We start from the raw sequence: 23,925 nt of genomic DNA, 5'->3' as shown, positions 1-23,925 counted from the left end.
GGCCCCCTGCTGAAAAAGTTTGTTGACCCCTGTCCTGGATTATGGCCACTTTGCTCCTCATCCAGTCTTCCTGCTGCTGTGATGTTGTGAGCTGAGCCCTGGTTATTGTGTAACCCTAGCTTGTGGTTTGTTCTGCTCTAGTTGAGCTATAACTAAGGTTTTGTTTTTTAAAATTGGGTTTACATCTTGCAGCTATCTAGAGAAGATAAGACATAAGTCTAGATTCTGACAACTTGCTAAGCCAAGCCATGCCAACAGGACTGGAGGAGGAGCAAAGTGGCTATGATTTCTCCAGATGCCTACACAATTATGCTAAGCTATGGTTTGGTTTAGCATCCTGTGCAAAGTGAGACAGTGTGTCTTCTGCTCCCAGTGTTTCTAACTGGGGCATCTATGCTGGGAAACGAAATAATTATTGAAGCAGGATTTGGAAATGTGTGTCTCACCCTTGGTCTTATTCAGCCCTCTGAATATTTAAGCTTGGACTCTAAGTTGCCTGACAGAGTTTTCTCCCTTCTTTCCCCTATCAATAGCTTCTTTTGAATAGCAGGAATGGGAAGAAGAGAGCAAGAATCACACAGTGTGTGAATATTAGGAAAAAGGAAATAGAGCTATATGGGGATGTTCCCTTTTATCTCCTTGCAAGAACAAAAGAAAGGGGTTGATGAGAGCAGTTGGGAAGAATCAACAGGTTATTACATTGTGAATATCAGTGACAAGGATACTAAAACATGTCAACAACTAGGCATTGTGCTGATATTATATTAAAAGTGATCCAGTCCCTAGGCTTTCAGTCTAAAAGACAACAGCATGAGAAAAGGACACAAAGAAAGGGGAAATGGTGAAGGATAGGCAGAGATTAATGGAATAATGCTGTTTAAAAGCCCACTGCTGCGTATTATAGAGATGAATAAAGATGGTAAAATAAGATGGCATGAGGAGAAAAGAGAGATATTTTCTGAAGGGAGGGGAAAGGGTCCTCAGAATCAGTAAAGTTTTGTTTTTGCATGGTAAAACCCTTGAGTCATACTGCTTACAGGGACGTAGGTGGTGCTGTGGTCTAAACCACTGAGCCTCTTGGGCTTGCCATTCGGAAGGCCAGCGGTTTGAATCAGTGCAGTACAGTGAGCTCCCATTGCTCTGTCCCAGCTTCTGCCAACCTAGCTGTTTGAAAGCGTAGCAATGCAAGTAGATAAATAGGTACCACTGCGACTGGAAGGTAAACGGTGTTTCCATGTGCTCTGGTTTCAGTCACAGTGTTCCATTGCACCAGAAGTGGTTTAGTCAAGCTGACCACATGACCTGGAAAGCTGTCTGTGGACAAACGCTGGCTCCCTCGGCCTGAAAGCAAGATGGGTACCACAACCCCATAGTTGCCTTTGACTGGGTATAACCGTCCAGGGGTCCTTTACCTGGTTGTTGTTTTTTTAACCTAAATGGTAAAAATGTGCAGTAATTGTGTCTCAGGAATAAAGAAACATGGGCTTCTACTACTACTATGGGAAGTAGAGCAAATATGTCTTTTCAGGTGGCATATATACATTATGGAAAATAATATTTTTAAAGTGATCATATTGTTCTGATTACAGGTAGGTAGCCATGTTGGTCTGCCGTAGTTGAAACAAAATAAAAAAATTCCTTCCAGTAGCACCTTAGAGACCAACTAAGTTAGTTATTGGTATGAGCTTTTGTGTGCATGCACACTTCTTCAGATACCTTCTATACTTTCTCTCTGAAGAAGTGTGCATGCACACGAAAGCTCATACCAATAACTAACTTAGTTGGTCTCTAAGGTGCTACTGGAAGGAATTTTTTTATTTTGTTCTGATGTATTGCATGAAGAGTGTTTTTGCACATAATCCACAAGCTGTTTCTAATCTTGCAGATGAGCTCGGTGAAAATGTTACGGCCTCGCCTCAATGGCATCCTTTTCAAACTTACATTTGAAGAGCACATAAACAATATCAAGCCTGGCATCATGGCAGTAACAATCGCCTGTGAGGAACTGAAGAAGAGTGAAAATTTTAGCAGACTGTTGGAACTTGTGCTACTGATAGGAAACTACATGAATTCAGGCTCAAGAAATGCTCAGTCACTTGGCTTTAATATTAGCTTTCTTTGCAAGGTAAGCCTAAGCTACACAAAAATACGTAACTGTTGGTGGTAGTGTTGAATATCTTTAAATGTTGCTATAATGTTGCCTCTGGTTCCTGAATATTTACCTATACAGTCTTATTTCTTGGCAGATATTAGCTTGGAAATAATACTTTAAGAGCAGCTAACAAGTTGTTACCTGGCACTTGCCCCTCTTGCACAGGTGACCTTCTTATGCAAGTAGTGAGATGGAAGGTCTGTTTGTTAACATTGCTTACTCTTATAGATCAATAAATGTTTCTGCTAGGCTGATATGTGAACGTTCAACCCAAGGAAAGAATCCTGAATTTCACTGAAAAGTATCTGGTAGAGTTGGGACGGAAACACCATATTCCTGTGTGGCATCAGTGAAGTTAATAATAAAATACTGTATTTTTCCATGTATAAGACTATATTTTTTCCTAAATTTTTGAAGTTTAAAATAAGGTGTCGTTTTATACATGGATAGTGCATAGTGCATTTTCTTAATTTTGAGTCCCCAAAAATAGGGGGCGTCTTATACACTGGGGGGGGGGTGTTATACACAGAAAAATATGATGATATATCTAATACTGATTGGAAAGTTCTAGAAGTTTTTCTTAAATCTGATTAAAATATGTTTTGAAATATCCAGTTGAAAAATGTTTTATAAAGAAGTCTGCTCAACTGTGGATTCAAGTGGGGTGTTTGGGTACAATATTTCTTAGAAGCCCCACACAAAGTTTTGTTATTTACATTGTGAAATAGATAGAAAACACTATGTAATCGCTTCACATATTTTGGTTTTTTTTCTTTTAAATTATTATTTTAAATCGCAGTGAAAAATTATTTGGGTGAATGTAAAAGATTACAACATCATTTGGAAATGCATGTTATGAAAATGGTTACTCTTTAAATCTTTTTGTATACCGAGACATGTAGATGAATCAATCATGGATTAACCTGGTTTTAAGGTCTCCCTCCCCCATCCCCATGTGCACTGCTAAATTTGAAGCATGGGGAATTAGTTGCAACTATCTTGGTCCCAAATTTTACATACAGTATGTTTGTGTGTGTATTAAAAATTCTGTATGTAAAAATTGATATTGTCAACAAGATTGTACATATGTGTTACAGGGCATATAAAGCTACCCAATAGTTAATTAGCTTGTCTACTTTGACCAGCAGCTATTTAATTTTGAAATCATACGACTGACCTATAAAATTGTGAAGTAAATAGAGGAATCTATCCCTAGTTCAGTTTTATTGTCCTGTAGGATAAAGGCTCAGGGTGTTTGATCTGGCCTGCTCTATATGTGCCAAAATGGACATTTGTTGGCCTGTTAAAAAAATTTCCCGTTCTGATATTCAGTTGGCACAATTTAAAATCCAAGCTAAGTAAACATATCTAATGGGGGAAAGTTAATTTCCACAGATAAGTAACCCGTTTATGATTGGATTTAATTTTTAATATACCAAACTGAAAACTTACATAATTCTTCATATATTCAAAGTCTGCTTTGGCTACTTCAGCAAAAATTGCTTCACAGATCTTGTAGTCAAAAATAACATTACAGGGGAAATTTAATAACTTAATATCAAACAGTTACAACTTGCCTTCTCAGTTCTGTAGATCTAAAAAATAGTTTTGCAAAATGCTAGTCTGACATAAGCAGTAACACACACACACACGCACGCACGCACACACGCACACACATTTCAGTATAGGATCATGGATTTATGAATGCGTTATTTCAGAGATGGTGAACCAACAGTTCTAAGTAATCCATTAGAAGTGCTAGGTGGGAATCCAAGTAATGAACAATTACATCTCTGCAGTAGCTGTCTCAAATTGCTTCACCGTGTAGCAAGATACAGTTTTAGCAATAAAAGGTTTGACATCGGTTCTAACAAACTCTTAGTATGATAGTTTAGTATGAATAAGTAAATGAAATGTTAAGTGTCTCAAAATGGGTGTGCCATAGAGTATTTTCATTAAAACAAAGTCTTAAGTACATAAGTGAAAGAACATGGCTGTATGAAATGACAATCCAGGACTCTGCCTTTCAGAGAACACCACCATTGGGATAATATCCTGCTTGGGATACTTATATAAGAGTCATGCTGTCTATATAAAATAGCACTGGGATTTTTTGATTACCAAGTGGGGTTGGAGAGAGAATGAGAACAGCAAAATTTTATATGCTAATTTATATGTGTATATGCAAATCTAGAAATAATTACTGTAATTTTAAAAGTAATACAAAACATCTTACCATAATGGGGAAGACCGGCCAAGTAACCTGTGCATCTCATAGTCTCATGCCCTTGCTCCCTCTTCTTAGCATTCAATCTCTTTAAACTGGATTTGCACTGGAGAGCCTTTCAAATACAGTGGAGCCTTGGGTTACGTTGCCTCCGGCTTACGTCACCCTCGGCTTGCGACCGGCGCAAACCCGGAAGTACCGGAAGGGGTTACTTCTGGGTTAACGCACATGCAGAAGCGCTAAATCACTCTGTGCGTGTGCACAGACACAATGCTTTGGGTTGCATCATTTTCGAGTTGTGGCAGGGCCTCTGGAATGGATCCCACCGTAACCCGAGGTTCCACTGTAGTGGAGTGTCATCTGTAAAGAAGGACATCTGGCCATCCCAATTTAAATATGAGGAAAGTTTGTTCAGGTGCTGGGAGTCCTTCAAATAATTGGTTGCAAAATATTTAGGATTAAATGTCACCAGTAGCACTTTTAGATTGGGTCTGGAAATGTACAGGTAGCTATTGCAGCTGATATAGTATATGTGATGGAGCCACTTTGTCCTGAACATTTCTGGGAAGTTACATTCTGAACCAGCTGGAGCTTTCAAACCTTTTTGTAAAGTGGTTTCATGTAGAGCACATAGCAATATAGTCTTGTCTGGATATAAGCAGGGCATGTGCAACTATGGCAAGGTCATCAGCAAGCTTTTTGAAGTGTGTAGGTTAAGATGTTAAGAGGAATGTCTATGATAAGGATTACAGGGTGAAAAAAACTAATTGTTAATGAAGCCTCATACATTTTATAATTGCACATTTGCAAAATCTGTCCTGCCTTCTTTTAACACTTCAGCTTGTTCCCATTCTTCACCCTAGCCATAAAACGATGTCCACAGATTTTGCTTATGTTGGGACCTGCGAGCTTTAGTAGCCATCTAGAAAACTGAGATGAGAATCTGTCATTTTGTTTTTTGAAAGAAACATAAGTTATTTCCATCGTAGTCTGCCATTATGTTGTGTACATACAGTTGTATTCATCAAATGCATTTTGCATTGAGGCCAATTAAAAAGTAACAGTTCATAATCATTAAGATTTTTTTTTAAGCAACTGAGTCAAAATGTCAAATGAAACTATAATTGTGCCACTAATATACGGTTGTAAGAATCCTCTGTAGGGTATAAATCAACTATAGGTTGCTGATGTGCCTATGAATACTTAACAGAAAAGGCAAATAACTGGAATGAAGATGTTGTTCCAGACACAGTAGGCTTGATGCTAGGCAGAGACTTGCTGTTTATTATTGCTTGCTAGTTCATTATAGTGGTGATCTGCAGCAGTGCTTAAGTGAAAGTCTATTTGCCATTGTTATAGAAACTCATGTCTTCAAATTATTCTAATTACGATCCAAGCTCAGGCTGATGTTTTTAAAACAGCCTTCAGTGCAGTTTGTTTAAAAATAAATCATCTATTACTGTTTCATTCATTGAATAAAAGTTCTCTCTCAACATTTTTCTTCTCTCCTCGCTACCATGCCCCACTTGTTTCCCATCTATTACATGTTACAAAACCAACAGATAGCACTTTAGGAAGAGGTTTGCAGTGAAAACCCCAAGTTTCAGATTAATGGATGCTATACATGAACACCTTGCCAAATACATTGCTTTGAAATCAGCTACCACAATGCTGGTTGTTTCTGCAAATCTGTCCTTAGACTGATCTAGTTATGGAGCAGTGGGGAAGGGCATTGTTTAGTGGCAGATGTAGAAATACATCCAGGAAAGCATGTATTAAACCTGCCTAGTGCTAGCTACAAAACTAATGTCTTTATGTTGATTGCAAATCCTTAAAAATGCATTATCTTTCCGGATGTTATATTGCAGCATGTGGTGTTATTGAAGAAAGCGGTGATTTGTAAACAACCCTTGGCAGCGAGCACAGAACTTAATTTTGCTTAAATAAAGGAGACTGCCATTAGAATTCATGTACTGTATCGAGGCTGGCAAGCAGGAGCAGTAGTTTTGATATATGCACTGAAGTGTTCATGATTGTTGATTCACTGAACAGTTAATATTTATACAAATATGATACAGAAAGAAGCAATATTTGAGTGAAAGCAAAACTGCATTAGCAGTCAGGAGCTTACTACATCTTGTTGGTAGTTTTGAAGTGACTAGGTGCTATTTTTCACTTTGAGACATGTAATAGTGCGTGCACTCACACCGCTGTGGGGCAGACCATTAAGTTGAACATGTGGTTGCAAAACATCTAAATATCTGTCTAATAATCAAACCTATAGTTTAGTACAGTAACTGCCTTCATTCGGTTAGGGGAATCAGAAGTGTGCCATGAGCTCATATGGTCTAATCTTCCGTTTTGTGTGCAAAATCCTGTCTTTGGCTAATCAGATCTAACCATAGTGCACCATTACATCTGACTTATGCTAATGGTAATAATGGTTCTCTATCTAGAGAATTAAAAAATATAAATATTTGTTGAACATTGCAGTTAGTAGTAGATAGGTAGCCGTGTTGGTCTGCCATAGTCAAAATAAAAAAATTCCTTCCAGTAGCACCTTAAAGACCAACTAAGTTAGTTCTTGGTATGAGCTTTCGTGTGTGCATGCACACGAAAGCTCATACCAAGAACTAACTTAGTTGGTCTTTAAGGTGCTACTGGAAGGAATTTTTTTATATTGCAGTTAGTGTTAGGCTCAGTGCAGACTGTGATTAGGAGGTCAGGAATGTTATTTTTTTCTTCAGGACCTAAATTATGTTCAGTGCAAATATCAGTGAAATTCAAACATTCCAGTATGTAAAGTACTTCTCTCTGTGTGTGTGTTTCTATGTTTGCTTGTTCTTTTTCCAGCCTGTGTAACCTAACCTAAGGATAAAAATCTTGTAAGACCACATTATGTGTCTAGTGTTACCTTGAAAATGGTGTGATTTAGAGCTGGAAGCAGATGCAGGACTGTGGGTAAAATGATGAAAATGTCTCTTTAAAAAGAACAGGAAATGTATTACTAAGGAATAATGCATTTCCCTCCTTATTTTTCTTTTTCCTTTTACAGATTAGAGATACTAAATCCTCTGATCAAAAAACAACACTGTTACATTTTCTGTCTGAAATTTGTGAAGAGAATTATCGGGACATCTTAAAATTCCCAGATGAACTTGAACATGTGGAGAGCGCAAGCAAAGGTATATGGCGAGATAAGGCACTAAGAGTAATTTGTATCTACTTAGGTGTGGAAAGTGCTTGGAACATTTCATTTTAGATTGTAGGATTATGTAACCTGTAAACATTAATAATCCTCGCAGATACATTTTTTCCCCTTCTAGATGTTTATTGACCTAAGGAAAAGGGAGGAAATGTTTTTCTATGAAGCACTAACAGTAATAACACAGCATAGCACCTTGTAACATTGGTATCATTATAATATTTAGCTTGCTACCTTGTTTTATTATCCACATGTGCAATTCTAATGCTCACAATGATGATTTTCCTTATCTGTTGCAAAACTACTTAAATCAGTATTAATTGCAGCAACATAATTTTGTAAAACATCTTTTCCACAACACACACTGTTTATTGTTGTAATAATAAAAATAAATAGATAGATAGATAGATAGATAGATAGATAGATAGAAAACAAAAAAACACTGATACAATATTGAAGAACAGTGTTGTTGAATAGATATATATTTACATTAAAATATACCATAATACTACTGATATACTATATAGTAAAGTTTAAAAAGTAATAAAACTATCTATCTATATCTATCTATCTAGGCGAATGCACTGAATATGCAAATACATTTAAAAGCATTGAGATAAATGTTTAAATTAAAAAATTCAATTAAATCATTGCAATTTACCATATTAGCCTAAATAAAATTTATCCACAGCTTTTGAACTGCTGAGCAAAACTTGTAACTTTTGCTGTCATGAATTTGTCAGAATCAGACAATAAATTTTTGTTTGATCGGCACCATCAAGTACCATGCTTAAAAATTCAGAATATACTCTGCCTTTGGTTCAGAATACAAGGAGCAGTATAGTAAATAATGATAAAGATCTTCTACTGCTTGGGCATATTTGTTTATTTATTTATTTATGGAAGTTTTCAAATCTCTACACATATACATAGCCTTTTTGAAAATAGCTCTGCAAATATTTTGATAAAAAAGCAGAGTAAAGATGTTTATATCCAGTTGCTATTTTCATAAGTATTTGGACCGTATCTATTAATGGATGGTTGTTGGCATCCGTCTGTCTCGGGAGACATTGCAGTGTGCCTCCGGGGGCAAAATCAAACTGCTGGAGGATGGAGAATCACAGCATCTGCTGTGGCTGCAGAGATTGCTAACTTGTAACTGCTGCCTCCCATGTCCAAAGGATAGCAGAGCAATATGTTTGGCACTAGCTTGGCTGAAGGAGTTGCTGGAAGGAGATGTAGAAGGTGCCATCCAACCATATTCGGGACTTTACTCTGGATTTGTGTAGGGTTTACTCCTTGGCTTTTTCTTCTCCTAAAGATATCCCACAAGACTGCAGAGGTTTAGGGTCAGAGTTTTTCTTCTCCTAGATGGACCATATGGGGTGTTAGGGGAGGGGTGGTACCTCTGGTGGGGGACACACCGTGCACCTTCTGGGGTAGTTTGTCCAGCTTTGGTCCCCATCCTGCACTCAGCTCTTGCCACGTTTGACAGTGGCCACACCCCCGGAAATTTGACTGGCCAGCTAAAGCAAGTGAGGGTAGTTGATGGGTCTCAAACCCTCACTGACTTAGGGACTTCACCCTGCACATGAATTGAGCAGATACCAATAGTGGGTCCAACAGTCCAGAAGGTGGTTTCTACATGGAAAGTGAAGGGCAAATAGGGCTTGTCAACCTGTGAAGGTACTGAATAGTAGCCCCCATCTAATCTAATCGTTTGTAAAGAAATAGCACACAATGTCTGAGGAGCAGAGTTGTGCCACTCCATCTGCCCCATGGTGTTTTATTATTACATTGTTGCATGCCTGGGCCCTCATCATCTTTGATATCTGAAGAAGAGACCCTAAACATGAGCTGCTGCTTGTGTCTAAGAGCTCCATTGAGTGATTGAGTGGTTAGCAAGGGGAGAGCTTAACAACAGGCCCAGGTTTGAACAACATTCTAAGCCAAATCTTGGTTTGTTCAGAATGATACAGGGCAGGGAGGCTAAGTAGCTGTGAGCTCCTCTCAGAGGCAAAGCAGGGTCCCAGTATGCAGATCAGTGCTTGTGCTTAATTTCCCTTCACTAACAGTTTTTTAGTTCCAGATCATAGCGATTTGTATCAGAGCAAATTCACTCCTGACTGCATATCCCAGAATCAAGAATGTTGCTTTTACCAAGTTTCAGACAAAAATGATGTCAGTGATAATTCACAAAATGTGCTTGTGTGTGTGTGTGTGTGTGTGTGTGTGTGAGAGAGAGAGAGAGAGAGAGAGAGAGAGAGAATGACAGAGACAGACAGACAGAGACAGAGAGAATTCAAAAGCAAGTAAAGAGCTAAGTGCTTAAATAAATACTAAATATGTTTTTGATAGATCCCGGCTAACTGATTACCGTATTTTTCGCCCCATAGGACGCACTTTCCCCCTCCAAATATGAAGGACCCTCCAAAAAACCGACCCTCTGGCTCTCCAGGCTTCGCGCAGATCTCCGCAAGCCGTGGGAGCCCGCGCTGGGCTCCCACGGCTTGCGGAGAGTTGCCTGCATGCCGAAGGCTGGGCTCCCGCGAAGCTGCTGGGCTCCCGCGGCTTGCGGAGAGTTGCTTGAATGTCGAAGGCTGGGCGCCCTGAGCTCAGCGTGCCCAGGCTTCACGCGGCTCTCCGCAAGGCGCAGGAGCCCGGCGCTGGGCTCCCGCAGCTTGCGGAGAGTTGCCTGTTCTGGGGGCTTCCCCAGCCCCAGCCCCGCGCCTGGGGGGGGGGGAATAATTTTTTCTCCCTTTATTTCCCCCCCAAAAAACTAGGTGCGCCTTATGGGACGGTGCATCCTATAGGGCGAAAAATACGGTAGTCTACATGGTAATCATAGAGTTTCTTTTTATTTTTAAAATAAACTTATAAAAAAAATCTCTTTTACAAAGCCTTACTGGTTACTAGACATGTTTGATAAATCCTTTATTGGTTTTCTCCTGTGGCTAACACTTTAAGTTGCAGCTTTGAGGATTTTTTTGCAGTTTGATTTAAAACCTCTGGTGTGTGAGAGGTCAGCTCAAGGGATTGAACTAAAAGGGTTGGTGAAGTTTAATTAAAACCATTGCATCAGTAGGCGGGGGAAACATTTATTAATGGATCTGAAGTTCCTATTAATCCTAATTTTTTGTATAAATCTGAAGTTGGCTTTGCTTCAGTTAAATTTGTTCCGTTCTATAAGATAAAAGCTAGTTAAGTTTTCTGTAAACAGTGTTAACTGATAAGCAGCATAAATTATTCCATACTTTAACAACTAAACTCAGGGCTTTAAAGTCCTCTATGCACTAATAGGTAAGAGGCATTCATACTATTCTTTCCACAGCCACCACTGTACTGCACATGAAGGAAATACCTGGAGGAGAGCCTCTGAATGTGATCTCATGCCTTTTATGCAAAATTAATTATGTATAGGGGGAAATAATTTTTTAACTTAATAGAATTCTAGAGTTGGAAGGGACCCAGAGGATCATCTAGTCCAACTCCCTCCAATGCATGAATATGTGGTTGTCCCACATGGGGATTGAACCTCCAGCCTCGATATTATCTGCACTGCACTCTAACCAACTGATCTATTATGGATTTAAAATATTTTTTTAGAAGGGTATAAAAATTGTATGGGAAATTGGAAGAAAAGGACAACAAAGTTTCAGATAGCACATAAGATAAGCCATCCTGTATGAGCAGCATGGAAGTCATATTTTAATATGAAAAGGTCAGGAGATTGAGAGAATAGATAATAAACATACCGGAATCATCATTAATCTGTTCTTAAGTCATAGCAAAATATTTCATCTTATTAAAGAAAGGGGTTAGTTATATGCCTATAAGCTTATTCAAATGAAAAACAGACACATAATTATTTCAGCTCCAAATGAAGTATCACAAGTTGTGGATACCTCAGTAGTGAATTTGACTGACAGAAATAACCGTATTTTTCGCTCTATAGGGCGCACCGGCCCATAGGACGCACCTAGTTTTTTTTTTGGGGAGGAATAAAGAAAAAAAAATATTTCCCCCCCAGGCATGGGGCTGGGGCGGGGCAAGCCCGATCTTTCCCCGCCCCCAGAACAGGCTGCTGTCCGCAAGTCTTGGGAGCCCAGCAGGAAGTTGCGCCAGGCTCCCAAGGCTTGCAGAGAGCTTCCTGAAGCCTGGAGAGCGAGAGGGGTCAGTGTGCACCGACCCCTCTCGCTCTCCAGGCTTCAGCGAAAACCTGCATTCGCCCCATAGGACGCACACACATTTCCCCTTCATTTTTGGAGGGGAAAAAGTGCGTCCTATAGGGCGAAAAATATGGTAGTCCAAATCGGGCTTCTGACAAACAAGGCTGAGCTATCAGTGTTTGCAAAGGAACTCAGATTTGCAGAAGTACAAATGAAAACAGCTGACCGAGAAATAAGCATGCTCAGTGGTCATCAGGAGCAATGAAATGTTGAGTGTCATTTGGAAAAGATAAATTTGGAAACTGAAAGAAGTTGGGAGATAGAATTGACCTCTTTGCATTGCTAGCAGCCATAATATTCTAGAGCATGGCATAGCTAGCTGGAACCTTAAATGGGAGCAATTGTGTTAGAGAATGAGAATGTATCACCAAATTTTTGTTTTACTGCTTGTGGTAGCGTTGTTTACACATAAGATGTCATCTCCCAGTAATTAGTTTTATTCTGCTTGTGTTGTTAATCCTTCTTTTAGTTTGTTACTGCCCTTTTGTTTGTAATTTTTTGGGAGTTGGTGGCTTTGAGTTACTATCCCTTCCGAGTTTATCCCTCCTCAAACACGGGAATGAAGGATAGTCAGGCTATGCAGTAGTTTAGGTAAAACACTTTTCTCCTTATTCCATAGTGGGGTATATTTGATGTGACTTAACTGGATATCCATAACCCATGAAAATATTAACTGTTCCTATGGGAGAGGACAATGAATTTATAGTTGACATCCACATATATTTCTTTCTTTGAATGGCTTTTGGGACAGCACATTTTAACTAACAGTTGTTTCTTAGGACTTGATAACAGTTGTTTCTTAGGACTTGATAACAATGCATTTATGTGCATACATCCTGATGCATGCTCTCATGTATTTACATTATTCATAAGGTTTTCACCAGTTAAGGTTTGAGGAATAATGCATAGATATTATTTTTTGTTTGGTGAGAATATCTATCTAATTGGTTTTAAGTGCTTTTAGTTTCTTTTTATTTCTCTGTGTGTAATTTTATTTCTTACAAACCTTTATTGTGGAGCACCCTGAGATATTATGAAACAGTGTGCAAATGCAGTAAAATAAACTAATAATTTGTTGTGAAAGTATAGTTGTACTCACCTGAAATGTAGTTTTCCTATTCCCAGTTCTAGGTCAGCAGGATGGCTCCACCCCTTTGATAAAAGTCAGGGAGCGAAGTTTTAGAGGTACAGCTCCCATCATGCAGTTCTGCTACAGCCTTTGTTATGTGCAGACAGTCGCTATTAGCTCCTGTTGATTTCATCAGGTTCCTCCCTTCTTTGGCACTAAGACCTTTAATAGCAAGAATAGCTTAGTCATTGTCTTTTTTTCACTTTACAGTGGTGCCTCGCAAGACGAAATTAATCCGTTCCGCGAGTCTCTTCGTCTAGCAGTATTTTCGTCTTGTGAAGCAACCCTATTAGTGGATTAGTGCTATTAGCGGTTTAGCGGCTATTAAAGCCTTAGCGGCTATTAAAGCCTTAGCGGCTATTAAAGGCTTAGCGGATTAGCGGCTAAAAGGCTATTAGCGGCTTAGCGGCTTAGAAAAAGGGGGGGTGAAAAAAATCGGAACACTTTCAAGACGTTTTCGTCTTGCAAAGCAAGCCCATAGGGAAAATCGTCTTGCGAAGCAGCTCAAAAACGGAAAACCCTTTCGTCTAGCGGGTTTTCCCTCTTGCGAGGCATTCGTCTTGCGGGGCACCACTGTATTTTCTTCTGCTTTGCTTTGCCTTTATTCCTTTTTTTCTGGAGCACCCTCCGCCTCTACTTCTCCTGCTCTCAACTGTTTTAAAGGCTTTATCTGCCCCCCAACTCAGCAAAGATACAGGGTAGGTTCAGTTAAAGTTAGTTTTAGTTTCTTGGGAGGTGGGTTGTTTCCTTTTTCCTTTTTCCATGATTCTTGGTTTTCTTGAGCTTGGCAAGTCTCAGAACTGCATGATGGGAGCCCTAGCTCCTGAAAGTTTGCAGCTTGCCTTTGACCAAGTGGGTAGAGCCATCAACCCATCCTGCTGACCTTTATGTGGGAGTGGAAAACTACATTTCAGGTGAGTACAACTGTACTTTCACAACCCCTTTCCCTGGTTGTGGCTATGTATATCCAACCAAGGATAACCTTTTGTGCATCTGATGAAGTGGACTCTCTTCAGTGCAAACAGATGCAATAATAAATTTATTTGTCCTTTAGATGCAGCAAGAACTTGCTTTTCTTGCAACAGAATAACATGCCTACTCCTCTGGAAGGGAATAATAATAATTATATGCTTTTTGTCTTGTTAATAAAAGTGAATAGTAGTCCAGAATACTGTGTTGTGGAGCTAAGTGGTTGTGATGGCCATTGCTGCAGATATATATATATATATATATGCTTTATATTTTATAAATGGGCAAAAAGAATGGTGACAAAGTTTGGCTTTTTATAATTTGATTATACATCAGGGTGGGAAATATTTGATAAATGTATGCCCCTTATCTTTTCTACCACTGAACCAGAGGTTTGAATTATAAAACACTTAGGATGGTTTCTTTTCAAAGGCTTAAACTGTTGCGAACCAATTAACTGTCACAGTTGTTGAGTCATTGTGTATTGAAATGCAGTCGAGAGAAAAGGTGGGAAGAGGTAATTAATATCTTTCAATGAGAAATATACAGTAAAGGAACAGTAATCAATGGTGCATTGTCATGTAAATGACACTTAATGACATTGATAGAGGAAACATGAGTGGACATTTCAGAGTTCCTTGGTATAGAAATGTCAGCAAGGAACTTCAAGGACGGCTTATTTGTTCAATTTAAACTTTTAATATATTTGTGTATTGGAAGCCTTCAAAGGATGCTCTGTTCAGGATAATTTAATGATAAATTTAATTTTGTTGCTATGAATCTGAAGACAGTGCATATAAAGAAACCATAAGAACAAGTTAATATTTTGTATTTCATAATTGGATTTTTATTTCTCAATTTTTGGTGATACTGCTTTGAAAATCCTTAATACAGTAAAAATGATTGGTGAGGTGGGAAGAAAAAATGATTAAAAGCACTTTTATGTTATTGGAAAAGCATGTATTCTCCACTTTAAAAACAACAATATTTCAGGTATTTTCAAAATAATGATGCAGTAAAGATTAGCTGAACTGAAGGTTCTCTACTTGAAGAAGGGTGTTTACTGTGTCACTGATTGTACCTGATTAGACTAGTAACTGGTTCTTGATAGTGAAAGATTGGACATGGGTTATGGGGATGAAATACAACTCTCATTGCTGTCATTCTTCCTCCTGGAAACTCTGCCCCCTCCCCTGCAAAGCAAAATCAATCTCCTGCACAGCAATAATAACTTCGGTTTTTGTGATGGCTCTTGAACAATGAGTAGTGGTGAGAGATAAGGTAACTTAAAAATAAGAAGAAGAGTGGAATTGGGATGACCGCAGCATCTTGGCCATCTTCTGAATATGACCAATAATTTAATCTGAGTTGGGAAAGAAGTTTTTCTCCCCTTTTTTCTAATGTGTCGCTATCTGAATCTCTTGGCAGCAAAGAGTTTGATTTCTTCACCCACCTCTACAGCATTATTTAAATTACAGTGGGTAGTGCATCTCTTAGTATTTTCCCTTTCTACAGTTTAGAAGGCTCTTGGGGAGGCTAACTCCCCCCACCCCCATGTTAGATCTCGCCACTCTACCTCTTTGTGGCCATGTGGTTGGCTGGTCTCCAGTTCAGCTTTATTTTGTTTTCTGAGGCTATCTATTCAGTTCTGCCTATTAGCTTTAGCTACCTGCCCACCTCAACCAACATTTGGTTTAATCCTCTTAAAACATCCAGTAGTTCCAGCTGTCTTAAGAATCTCTTTGCATGTGCTTAGTGAATTTTCTAGTCGGATGGAACTCCCTTACTGTTTAATTTACACCTCGGACTATGCATAGTCATAGCCAGGATTTCTGTTGGGGAGGAGGGCAGCCAAAATTGTTGAGTTTTTCTAGGAAATCATGGGTAGATATATCCCCCAAAAGAGAACATTTTTGTGGATCCAGGGAAGGCATCACCTCCACCCTTAGCTACATGCATGAGACAGTGACAGCATCCAAAAGAAACTTGACTTCCAAGGTGAGCACATCCTTTAGCTACAGAAAAGGAATGAGGGTGAGGCCATCAGGGACACACAGAGGAGGGTTGGCTGTATTATATATTTTTGGACCAAAGGATCTGCAGGGGTGGGGAACTTATGTGGAAAAGAAAAATGCTTAGGTGGTCCAGAATCAAAACATGAAAGCGTGAACAAATTTCTGAAAAATCCCTTATACAGTAGAATAAAGTAGGTGGCTGAAGGATAGGTTCTAGACCAGAACAAGATGAATGGGAAAAGTTATTTTGTGAAACTCTGTAGCTGGACTACAGCAGATATTTCATTGGTCAAGGAGGGTTTGATTAGTGAAAGGAATAAAGTACCATCAGTTGCCTGGAAGGTCTTCCCCGCCCCCCCAATGAACCCAGTTCTGAGTGATGTTTCCCTTTCTTAATCTCTCCTCTCTGAAGTACAGTGGTGCCTCGCAAGACGAATTTAATTCATTCCGCGAGTTTTTTCGTCTAGCGAATTTTTCGTCTTGCGAAGCACGGTGTCGGGAAAGTTTTGGAAAAGCTTCAAAAATCACCAAAGTCTTCAAAAACCTCAAAAAAGGCTACCACACCGCGTTCTATGAGTTGCTGCTCGAAGTCAAGTCGCAACTGTATTAACGGTGTTAAGAAAAAGGAAACAAACTTGCAAGACGTTTTCGTCTTGCGAAGCAAGCCCATAGGGAAATTCGTCTTGCGAAGCAGCTCAAAAACCGCAAAACCCTTTCGTCTAGCGAGTTTTTCGTCTTGCGAGGCATTCGTCTTGCAGGGCACCACTGTATAGCAAGAAGAAAATGATATTGCTGAAGGTGTTTGGCTATTTTGTTTTGAAAAAGGCAGCAGAAATACAACTCCACAGAACAAAGACTTTGTTTTCTCATTTAAAATAGTTAAGCAGGACAAGTGGGTGTGGTTTATGATGAAGTTCGGGCTTGTATATTTAATTAAGGGTCCTCATAACTTGATTCATGCTGTACCATGTAGTTTTATACACTTCTATATGCTGTTCAGAAAATGGCTACAATTTATTATTGTTCAGATTGTTGTAGTAGTTTAACTGTGTCACCTGGACTGACAGGAATCAGGTCAGTAGCAGTAATCCTTTAATTTATTGGTTTTGCCTTTTTAATGCAGTGCTTATTGTAGGTCTTCCAAATAGTGTGTGCCTTGCTTTGAATGGCTGGATGTTGTAATGCCTTAATTAAAAACCATAGCTGTGTTGTCACTATTAAACTAGGGCTTTTTGAACTCAAGTGCTCCCTTTCCCCACTGTCTTTTTTATTTTCCCTGGGAGGAAGAAACAGTCCTTTGATATCTGAAGGGTGGTGGGAACCAGACAAAACCTGAAATGCTAATTAAACTGTTGTGGAACAGTATTACCCTCTTTAGTTGTACACTGACAATTTTAAAGCAGATTCATTTAAATAGGCTTTCTAATCAGAATGCACTGGACCTCTTTATTATTATTTTTCTAATTCAGTGAACAAATTCATTCCTGCACATCTTAAAAATACAAAACAAGCCAATATGTGCACAAAAAAGCAAAACTAGGCAATATAAAACCAACCCCCACAGCACACAATCCAACATGTGTATGCACACACAAAAAGCATTTATAACATGAAAGTTTCATTAGTACCTTTATGAGGCTACAGATAAAAGACCTTTCTCAAAGAGCTATGTGTGAGATTAATTCATATAGAAGGTTGTATAGCAGGTAACATTTTTTTTATCTTTAAAAATCATAAGTAAGGCATTTTTTAAAAAAAAATGGAATATTTTTAGAAATCTAATATTATCCTATGCTGTGTTCACATGTGGAAGCTTCTTGGCAGCTAGGCTGTAAAAAGATTTTTCTTTTTCTGTAGAATTCTCTAGAGTTGTAGAACACACAGTAGTTGTGTGTTACACTGAGTTGGTTTGCATATTATAGTAATCCATGAGTAGCTAATGCATGCAGCTTGATCACTCCACCCTGCCAGGAGCATCTCATGGCTTATTATGACATGCAAACTAGATCAGTATAAACAATTGTGTGTTCTACAAGCTTAGAGAATTCTACAGGAAGAAAACAGTTGTAGCATACTTGCCAACAAGTGCTAAATGTGTGAAAGCATGCCTAGTTAGCAGATTACTACATTTTTTAAAAGGGGGGCCAGACTTCTTTCTCCTGGCTGGAGTGAAGTGGGAGCAATTGAGCAGCATGCTTTATGGTAAGATTATTGTGATATATAAATCAGTTCATTGGCAGACTAACACAATGTATTAGTCTGTCAAGAGTCCTTTCCTCCTCTGATTCCACTTGCAGATTAAAAGGACAGTGCTTTATTATTTGGGATGGATTTCCATATTTTCAAATAAATGATCAGTAAATTCAGTACAGTGGTACCTCGGGTTACAGACACTTCAGGTTACACGTTTTCGGGTTGTGCACTGTGCCAAACCCAGAAGTACCGGAACGGGTTACTTCCAGGTTTTGGCGCAGAAGCGCCGAATCATGACCGACGCATGCACAGATGCAGCGCTGCGGATTGCGAATGCTGCGGGTTGCAAACGTGCCTCCCGCACGGATCACGTTCACAACCATTGTAGTGGAATTCAGTTACTCCTTCCATGGCCTGATGATTATCAGCTTGTTAGGATGCAGAGGTGGGCTTTTTTTGCTGTTGATAACAGTGTTATGTAATGCACTTTATATACAAGGCCACACCTGTATTGGTATTCTGCTGTTATTTCAAAATGCTCCTGCATAGAGACATTTCTTTGATCTCTGAACCTGAGTCATGTTTTCATGTCTGTGGTTTTTTTAATAGGATTTATTGCATATTTTAATTAAGAATCTTATATTTAATGTTTTAATGGGATTGTTTAATTGCATGGCTTAATTTTGAATATGTGAGGTGAAGCTCCCTGGTATAGAAGCTGTCAGCCATTAGCTGCATCTAAATTCCAATTTGAGGCCACCACCATTCTGAAGCTAGGCAGGTCCTAGTATGTTTACTCCCTGGATGAACCACATGTACACTGCCTGGTGTTTCATGATGGAAGAAAGATGACATGTAAATGTAATCAATTTTCACAGGTGTTATGGATGAAAACACAATTCAGTAATTTGTATATTGTTTATTTAGAACATTTTAACCCTGTTCTCCAGCTGAAAAGGCTCTCATAGCACCTTACATACGGTTAAGCTTAAAATCTAAAATGCATGAAACAAAAGGAAAAAGTAATATGGAGGAAAGAGAAGAGAAGCAAACTTGGACACCATTTCTTAAATGTTAAGTAGTAGTTTTTAAGGTGATTAGATGACTGGAAATGACTCGGGTTTGGGAGGACACTAGTGGAACTGGCACTTCAGGAGAGCAGATGAAATAGCTCTGTGGAATTTCCACCTATCACTGCTACAAATATGAATATAACAATGTGTTGGCAATTATATAGAGCTACTTAAATTTGACTAAATAGTGATTACACAAACTCTGTATGGTAGAAATGAAATTTAGAAGATACCAAAGCCTATGGGACTTTTTTAGGTTAATCAGAAGTTGCCTTGAGGAAGGCTAATTCATAACATTTGATGCAACTACATTGATTAAACTGTTCAGATCCAGATAACACTTGCAATTTTGCCAGTTTCTTTTTTAAAAAATAGACAAATTTTCTTCATGTCCCCCTACAATGCATTTGTAAGTAAGTCATGTTTTGTTTCGTTCCTCAGTTTTGTGTTGCAAAATTGATTATAGAGCTTGCTGTTAGAATGGGATTCCATTTAACTTATGCTCATTTTTTCTAGTTCGCTGCATGATTTGGCTTGCTGTACAAACAGAAGACCACAGAGCAATATAGATTTCACATAAATGCTTGCTGTGTTTCATTTTAATTTCCTGGCAACATGGCAGCACCAATATAAATCATATCATGAGAGCAGAAAACATTTCTCACTAAATTATAGCAACTATGCCTTTAACTTCAAATTTAACACAACTGAAATTTGAGTGGTGCAGATGTGATACTGCAGATTTGGCATAGAATGGGTGCACATGTGGCCTTGCCAGTCGCTGAGCCACAAAGCCATGTACTCCCCGCCCCCGTCTTTCTCTTCTAAAGTACAAATCCTACTCACCTTGCCTTGCTTGCTTTGTTTGTTTCTGTATTTTCGTTTCCAAAGACCAATGGGAAAAGGGAAACAGACAGGCAGCTTTTCAAATCAGCATTTGGAAAATCAAACTATGGTTTGGGTTCTAAACTATGGTTAGAGCAGATCATGACTTGATACAGTGCCCAAATTTAGCCAAAGAATGCAAGGGATTGATACGACTTAAGGAGGGAGAATGTTCCACAGTTTAAGTAGATTCTCACAGTATTTTTATTGTGCATGCTAAAATTTGCCAGAAGCAGCTTAGTCATGCTGGCCACACAACCCGGAAGCTGTATGCCGGCTCCCTCGGCCAATAAAGCGAGATGAGCGCCGCAGCCCCAGAGTTGGTGACGACTGGACCTAATGGTCAGGGGTCCCTTTACCTTTACCTTTAGATGAATTAGATGTTTGAGCCTTTTTATGTTTAAAGACCACTTAAATGCTAAAAAGAAATTGTAACAATTAAGTCCTTTTGCAACAATAGATTAGCTTGTTTTCCCCTGGGTGAATATTTATTCGTTTATTTTAATTCAAACATGGGTATTTGGACCAGTTTATTTGTTTGTGTGTGTGTGTTTGCTTTTTGTTTTTCAGAGTAACAGCATAATTGCTTTGACTTTTATGATTACATTGGCTTAGTGTTATACATTTCATGTCTTATGACCTTACTGTTCACAAGTCTCTCACGACAGTTATATGAAATTTTCATTGCTGCACAATCCATTAAATGTAGCATTTGAAAAGTCAGTTGGTAGTTTGGGAGCTTGGAGTGCTTCTGCAATATTTCAAAATCTGGCTACTATCTTATTTGTATTGAATTAGCTTAATCTTGCTTCGATCTGGATAGCACTTCTAAGGACTTCAGGTCCATTTGTATCTTACTGTTTTGCCTGAACTCCATGAACATACCTGGCTTCTCTTTTAATTTTTCTGTAAGCCTTTTACATGCTAAAACCAGCTTTCACAATTCATTTTCTGTTCTTATTGCTTAGCACTACTTGATAATATTGAGATTTCAAGTCATCTTCAGAGCCATTTTAGAACAAGTAAAAAGAGGGTAATTCATGGATACCTTACTCCTTGTAAGAATAGTGGGATACAAATTACATCCAATTCTTACATTGTATTAATGCACACATACATATAAACTTAAGTCTAAGTAACACACTATACATTAGGCTCACTTTGAAGATTGGGAAGTATAATTGGTGCAGAATGTAGCAGCCAAATTGCTTACTCAAACTGGGTGTTAAGATCATAATTAAGACAATTGTGTTGGCACCTGTTTCTAGGCCCTAGTTTCAACTTTTAAAGCACTTTATAATTTAGGGTTGGAGTAACTGACCATCTTACTTGACACAAGTGGTTACCAGAGGGAGGACTTCATTGATAGTGTTAGAAATTTCTCCCCAGATAAATTTGTCTGCCACCTATCTTACTGTCTTTTTGGCTCTGGGCACAAACCTCATTTTCTTAAGTTTTTTAGATGTATCTTTATTCCTGCTGCCTGTCTTATGCTGCATTGATTTTGGTTTTTAATTCACATTTTAACTGTTTATTCTTTCTTTAGAGTTACTTGAAATTATAACTGAAGTAGCAATGAAGGTTTAATAAATAAATGTGTACCCATTATGACTTTAAGTTTTAAAATTTTTCAGGGCTATGTGAATATAAAGCTTTCAGGGTACAATCCACAATCATTAAATCCAACATGTTTGCTTTTACTTGAATGCAAAGTAGATTGCATTCCTCACATCAGTGATGCATTAATGTACTCATTGAATTTAAATTATAAAATAGAGATTCATACTTTAGAAACAGGAAAAGTGCATAAATAAGAAATGATAGATAGCAACAACAAAAATGTCATTTTTATATAGGAAATCCTTTTCCTGTGCATTTACAACACATTTTCTTTTTAACAAAAATGAGATTTCTGAAAGTAGCCCAAGGTAAATCTACGACTGTCCATTCCACTTCACAGGATTGCACTGCGTTATAAGTGTGAATCCTAGTTTGTTTGAAGATTTTACAAGAAGTCACTTTGTCAGATAATCTGCTTGCTACTTACTATTTCAAACCTTACTATCTGCAAAGATGCACCACATCCCAATTCTTCCATCATCATTAGTATGGTTATTTATTTATTTAGTGTTCAGGAGTCTGTTCCCAGTGTTGTTTAGGTGGGCTTTTGGGAGTGAATAAAAACCAAAACATTCTGAACCTGCTTATTTGTTACTAAGAGATGCCCCTTGTGCGTATTGGGCAACATGATAAAGGAATAGTGGCAAAGTTGATCCCTGTCATCATGTTATTCTGGGCAGAGATCTTTCAACATCTCCACCTACCCAGAATGGTGATGATGCTATCTCTTCCCCGCCCCACCCCGTCAACACCCCCGCTCTGCAACATCAAACATAGGAGCAGCAGAACAGGGTGACTTCCATTGTCTTTGACAGTTGGCCTTACTAGTTGGGACTGATGGAAGCCCTCAGCATCTGGAGGACACCACACTGGCTATACCTGCAATAGAAGCTCCATTAATTTAAAGATAGTCATGTTTAATTTTAAAATGTTCAGATCAAACAAGTTTGGATTTTTTTCTAAGGCATTCCCGTGTTTCATTTCATGTGAGAGCCACCAACTGAAACCCTAGGTCTGCATTGATATTTATCAAAAATACTTAAATTATCCTGATGTATGGTTTTGAATGACTGTAACTCTGTCCTCACAAACACGAAAATGTTTCAGTTTTCATACACAATGAAACTAGACTGTTAATTTGATGGGGGACTGACAATTAGGTGACATTGTTTGCAGCATTGTCCAAAGTAGTTGCTAATTAACATCCTGGGATTAAAATGCTACAGCTTTTGAATTTAGTGGTGTGTATTGTACTTTCAACCAATGTAAATGAATTGGATGCAACAGCCTGTGATAACCATTAGGGCATCCAGTAGCTTGAGGCATGCTCTGGAAAGTTCATTTTAAGTGTTTGACAGGAATGAGAAGATTAGTTCCAGCTGAACTGAAAATCATATTTGACTGGAAGTCAGGTACTCTTAAAGATAGCTAATTTGGGGTAGGGTGTGCGACATTAATGCAGTGTAAATTATGTGGCACAGTTCTTGGTGTTCGTTTGTGCACCATTCTGCACTGTATGGAACACTCAATGCTGACATTCAAATGATATCTAGGAAAAGTCACACCAGTGAGGTTCTAGTAGGAGTCCTACATGTAGTTTGGATCTGATTAGTAGAAAACCTTTTTATCACTTTAGAACTGGGTGGGAGAAAACCTCAACCTTGTTCTATCTTTATATTTTTTTAGCAATGCATTGCCAATTTACAGGATCAATTCAAATGGATAGAGCTTTATCAGATCAAATCTTGCCATGAAAAGAAAGCAGCTAATCCTTGATAAGTTTCACATGATCAACCAACCAGTGGTTGTTTTTACCAGATGAAAACTACACCATGAATTTATCAAGAACAGTTGAATATTTTAGATCGAATCAAAGAGATGAAGAAGATGCGAAATGCAGGTATTTGCAGATGTAGCTGTTTATGTTTAGTATGGTAATTACAGTGGTACCTCGGGTTACAGACACTTCAGGTTACAGACTCTGCTAACCCAGAAATAGTACCTCGGGTTAAGAACTTTGCTTCAGGATGAGAACAGAAATCGGGCAAGGCGGCGCAGCAGCAGTGGGAGGCCCCATTAGCTAAAGTGGTGTCTCAGGTTAAGAACAGTTTCAGGTTAAAAACGGACCTCCGAAACGAATTAAGTACGTAACCAGAGGTACCACTATAATAACAATTAGAATGTCTATGTAGATGTTTCAGCAGCTAACATACATTATTTTGATAATC

At 38.6% G+C, this 23,925-nt stretch overlaps 1 protein-coding gene across 1 annotated transcript in view; it reads left to right on the top strand.

Moving 5' to 3' along the window:
- Positions 1 to 23,925, top strand: part of DIAPH2 (diaphanous related formin 2) — a 357,022-nt gene that overhangs the window by 141,949 nt on the left and 191,148 nt on the right. Inside the window, exons 22-23 of the mRNA XM_081179396.1 lie at positions 1,886 to 2,125; positions 7,435 to 7,564. Of these exons, the coding sequence (XP_081035522.1) occupies positions 1,886 to 2,125; positions 7,435 to 7,564 (370 nt within the window). The remainder of the gene's footprint in view (positions 1 to 1,885; positions 2,126 to 7,434; positions 7,565 to 23,925) is intronic.

The sequence above is a fragment of the Podarcis bocagei genome, assembly GCF_964188305.1.
Source record: "Podarcis bocagei genome assembly, chromosome: Z".
NCBI lineage: Eukaryota > Metazoa > Chordata > Lepidosauria > Squamata > Lacertidae > Podarcis > Podarcis bocagei.
This window is presented reverse-complemented; position numbering and strand designations above follow the sequence as displayed.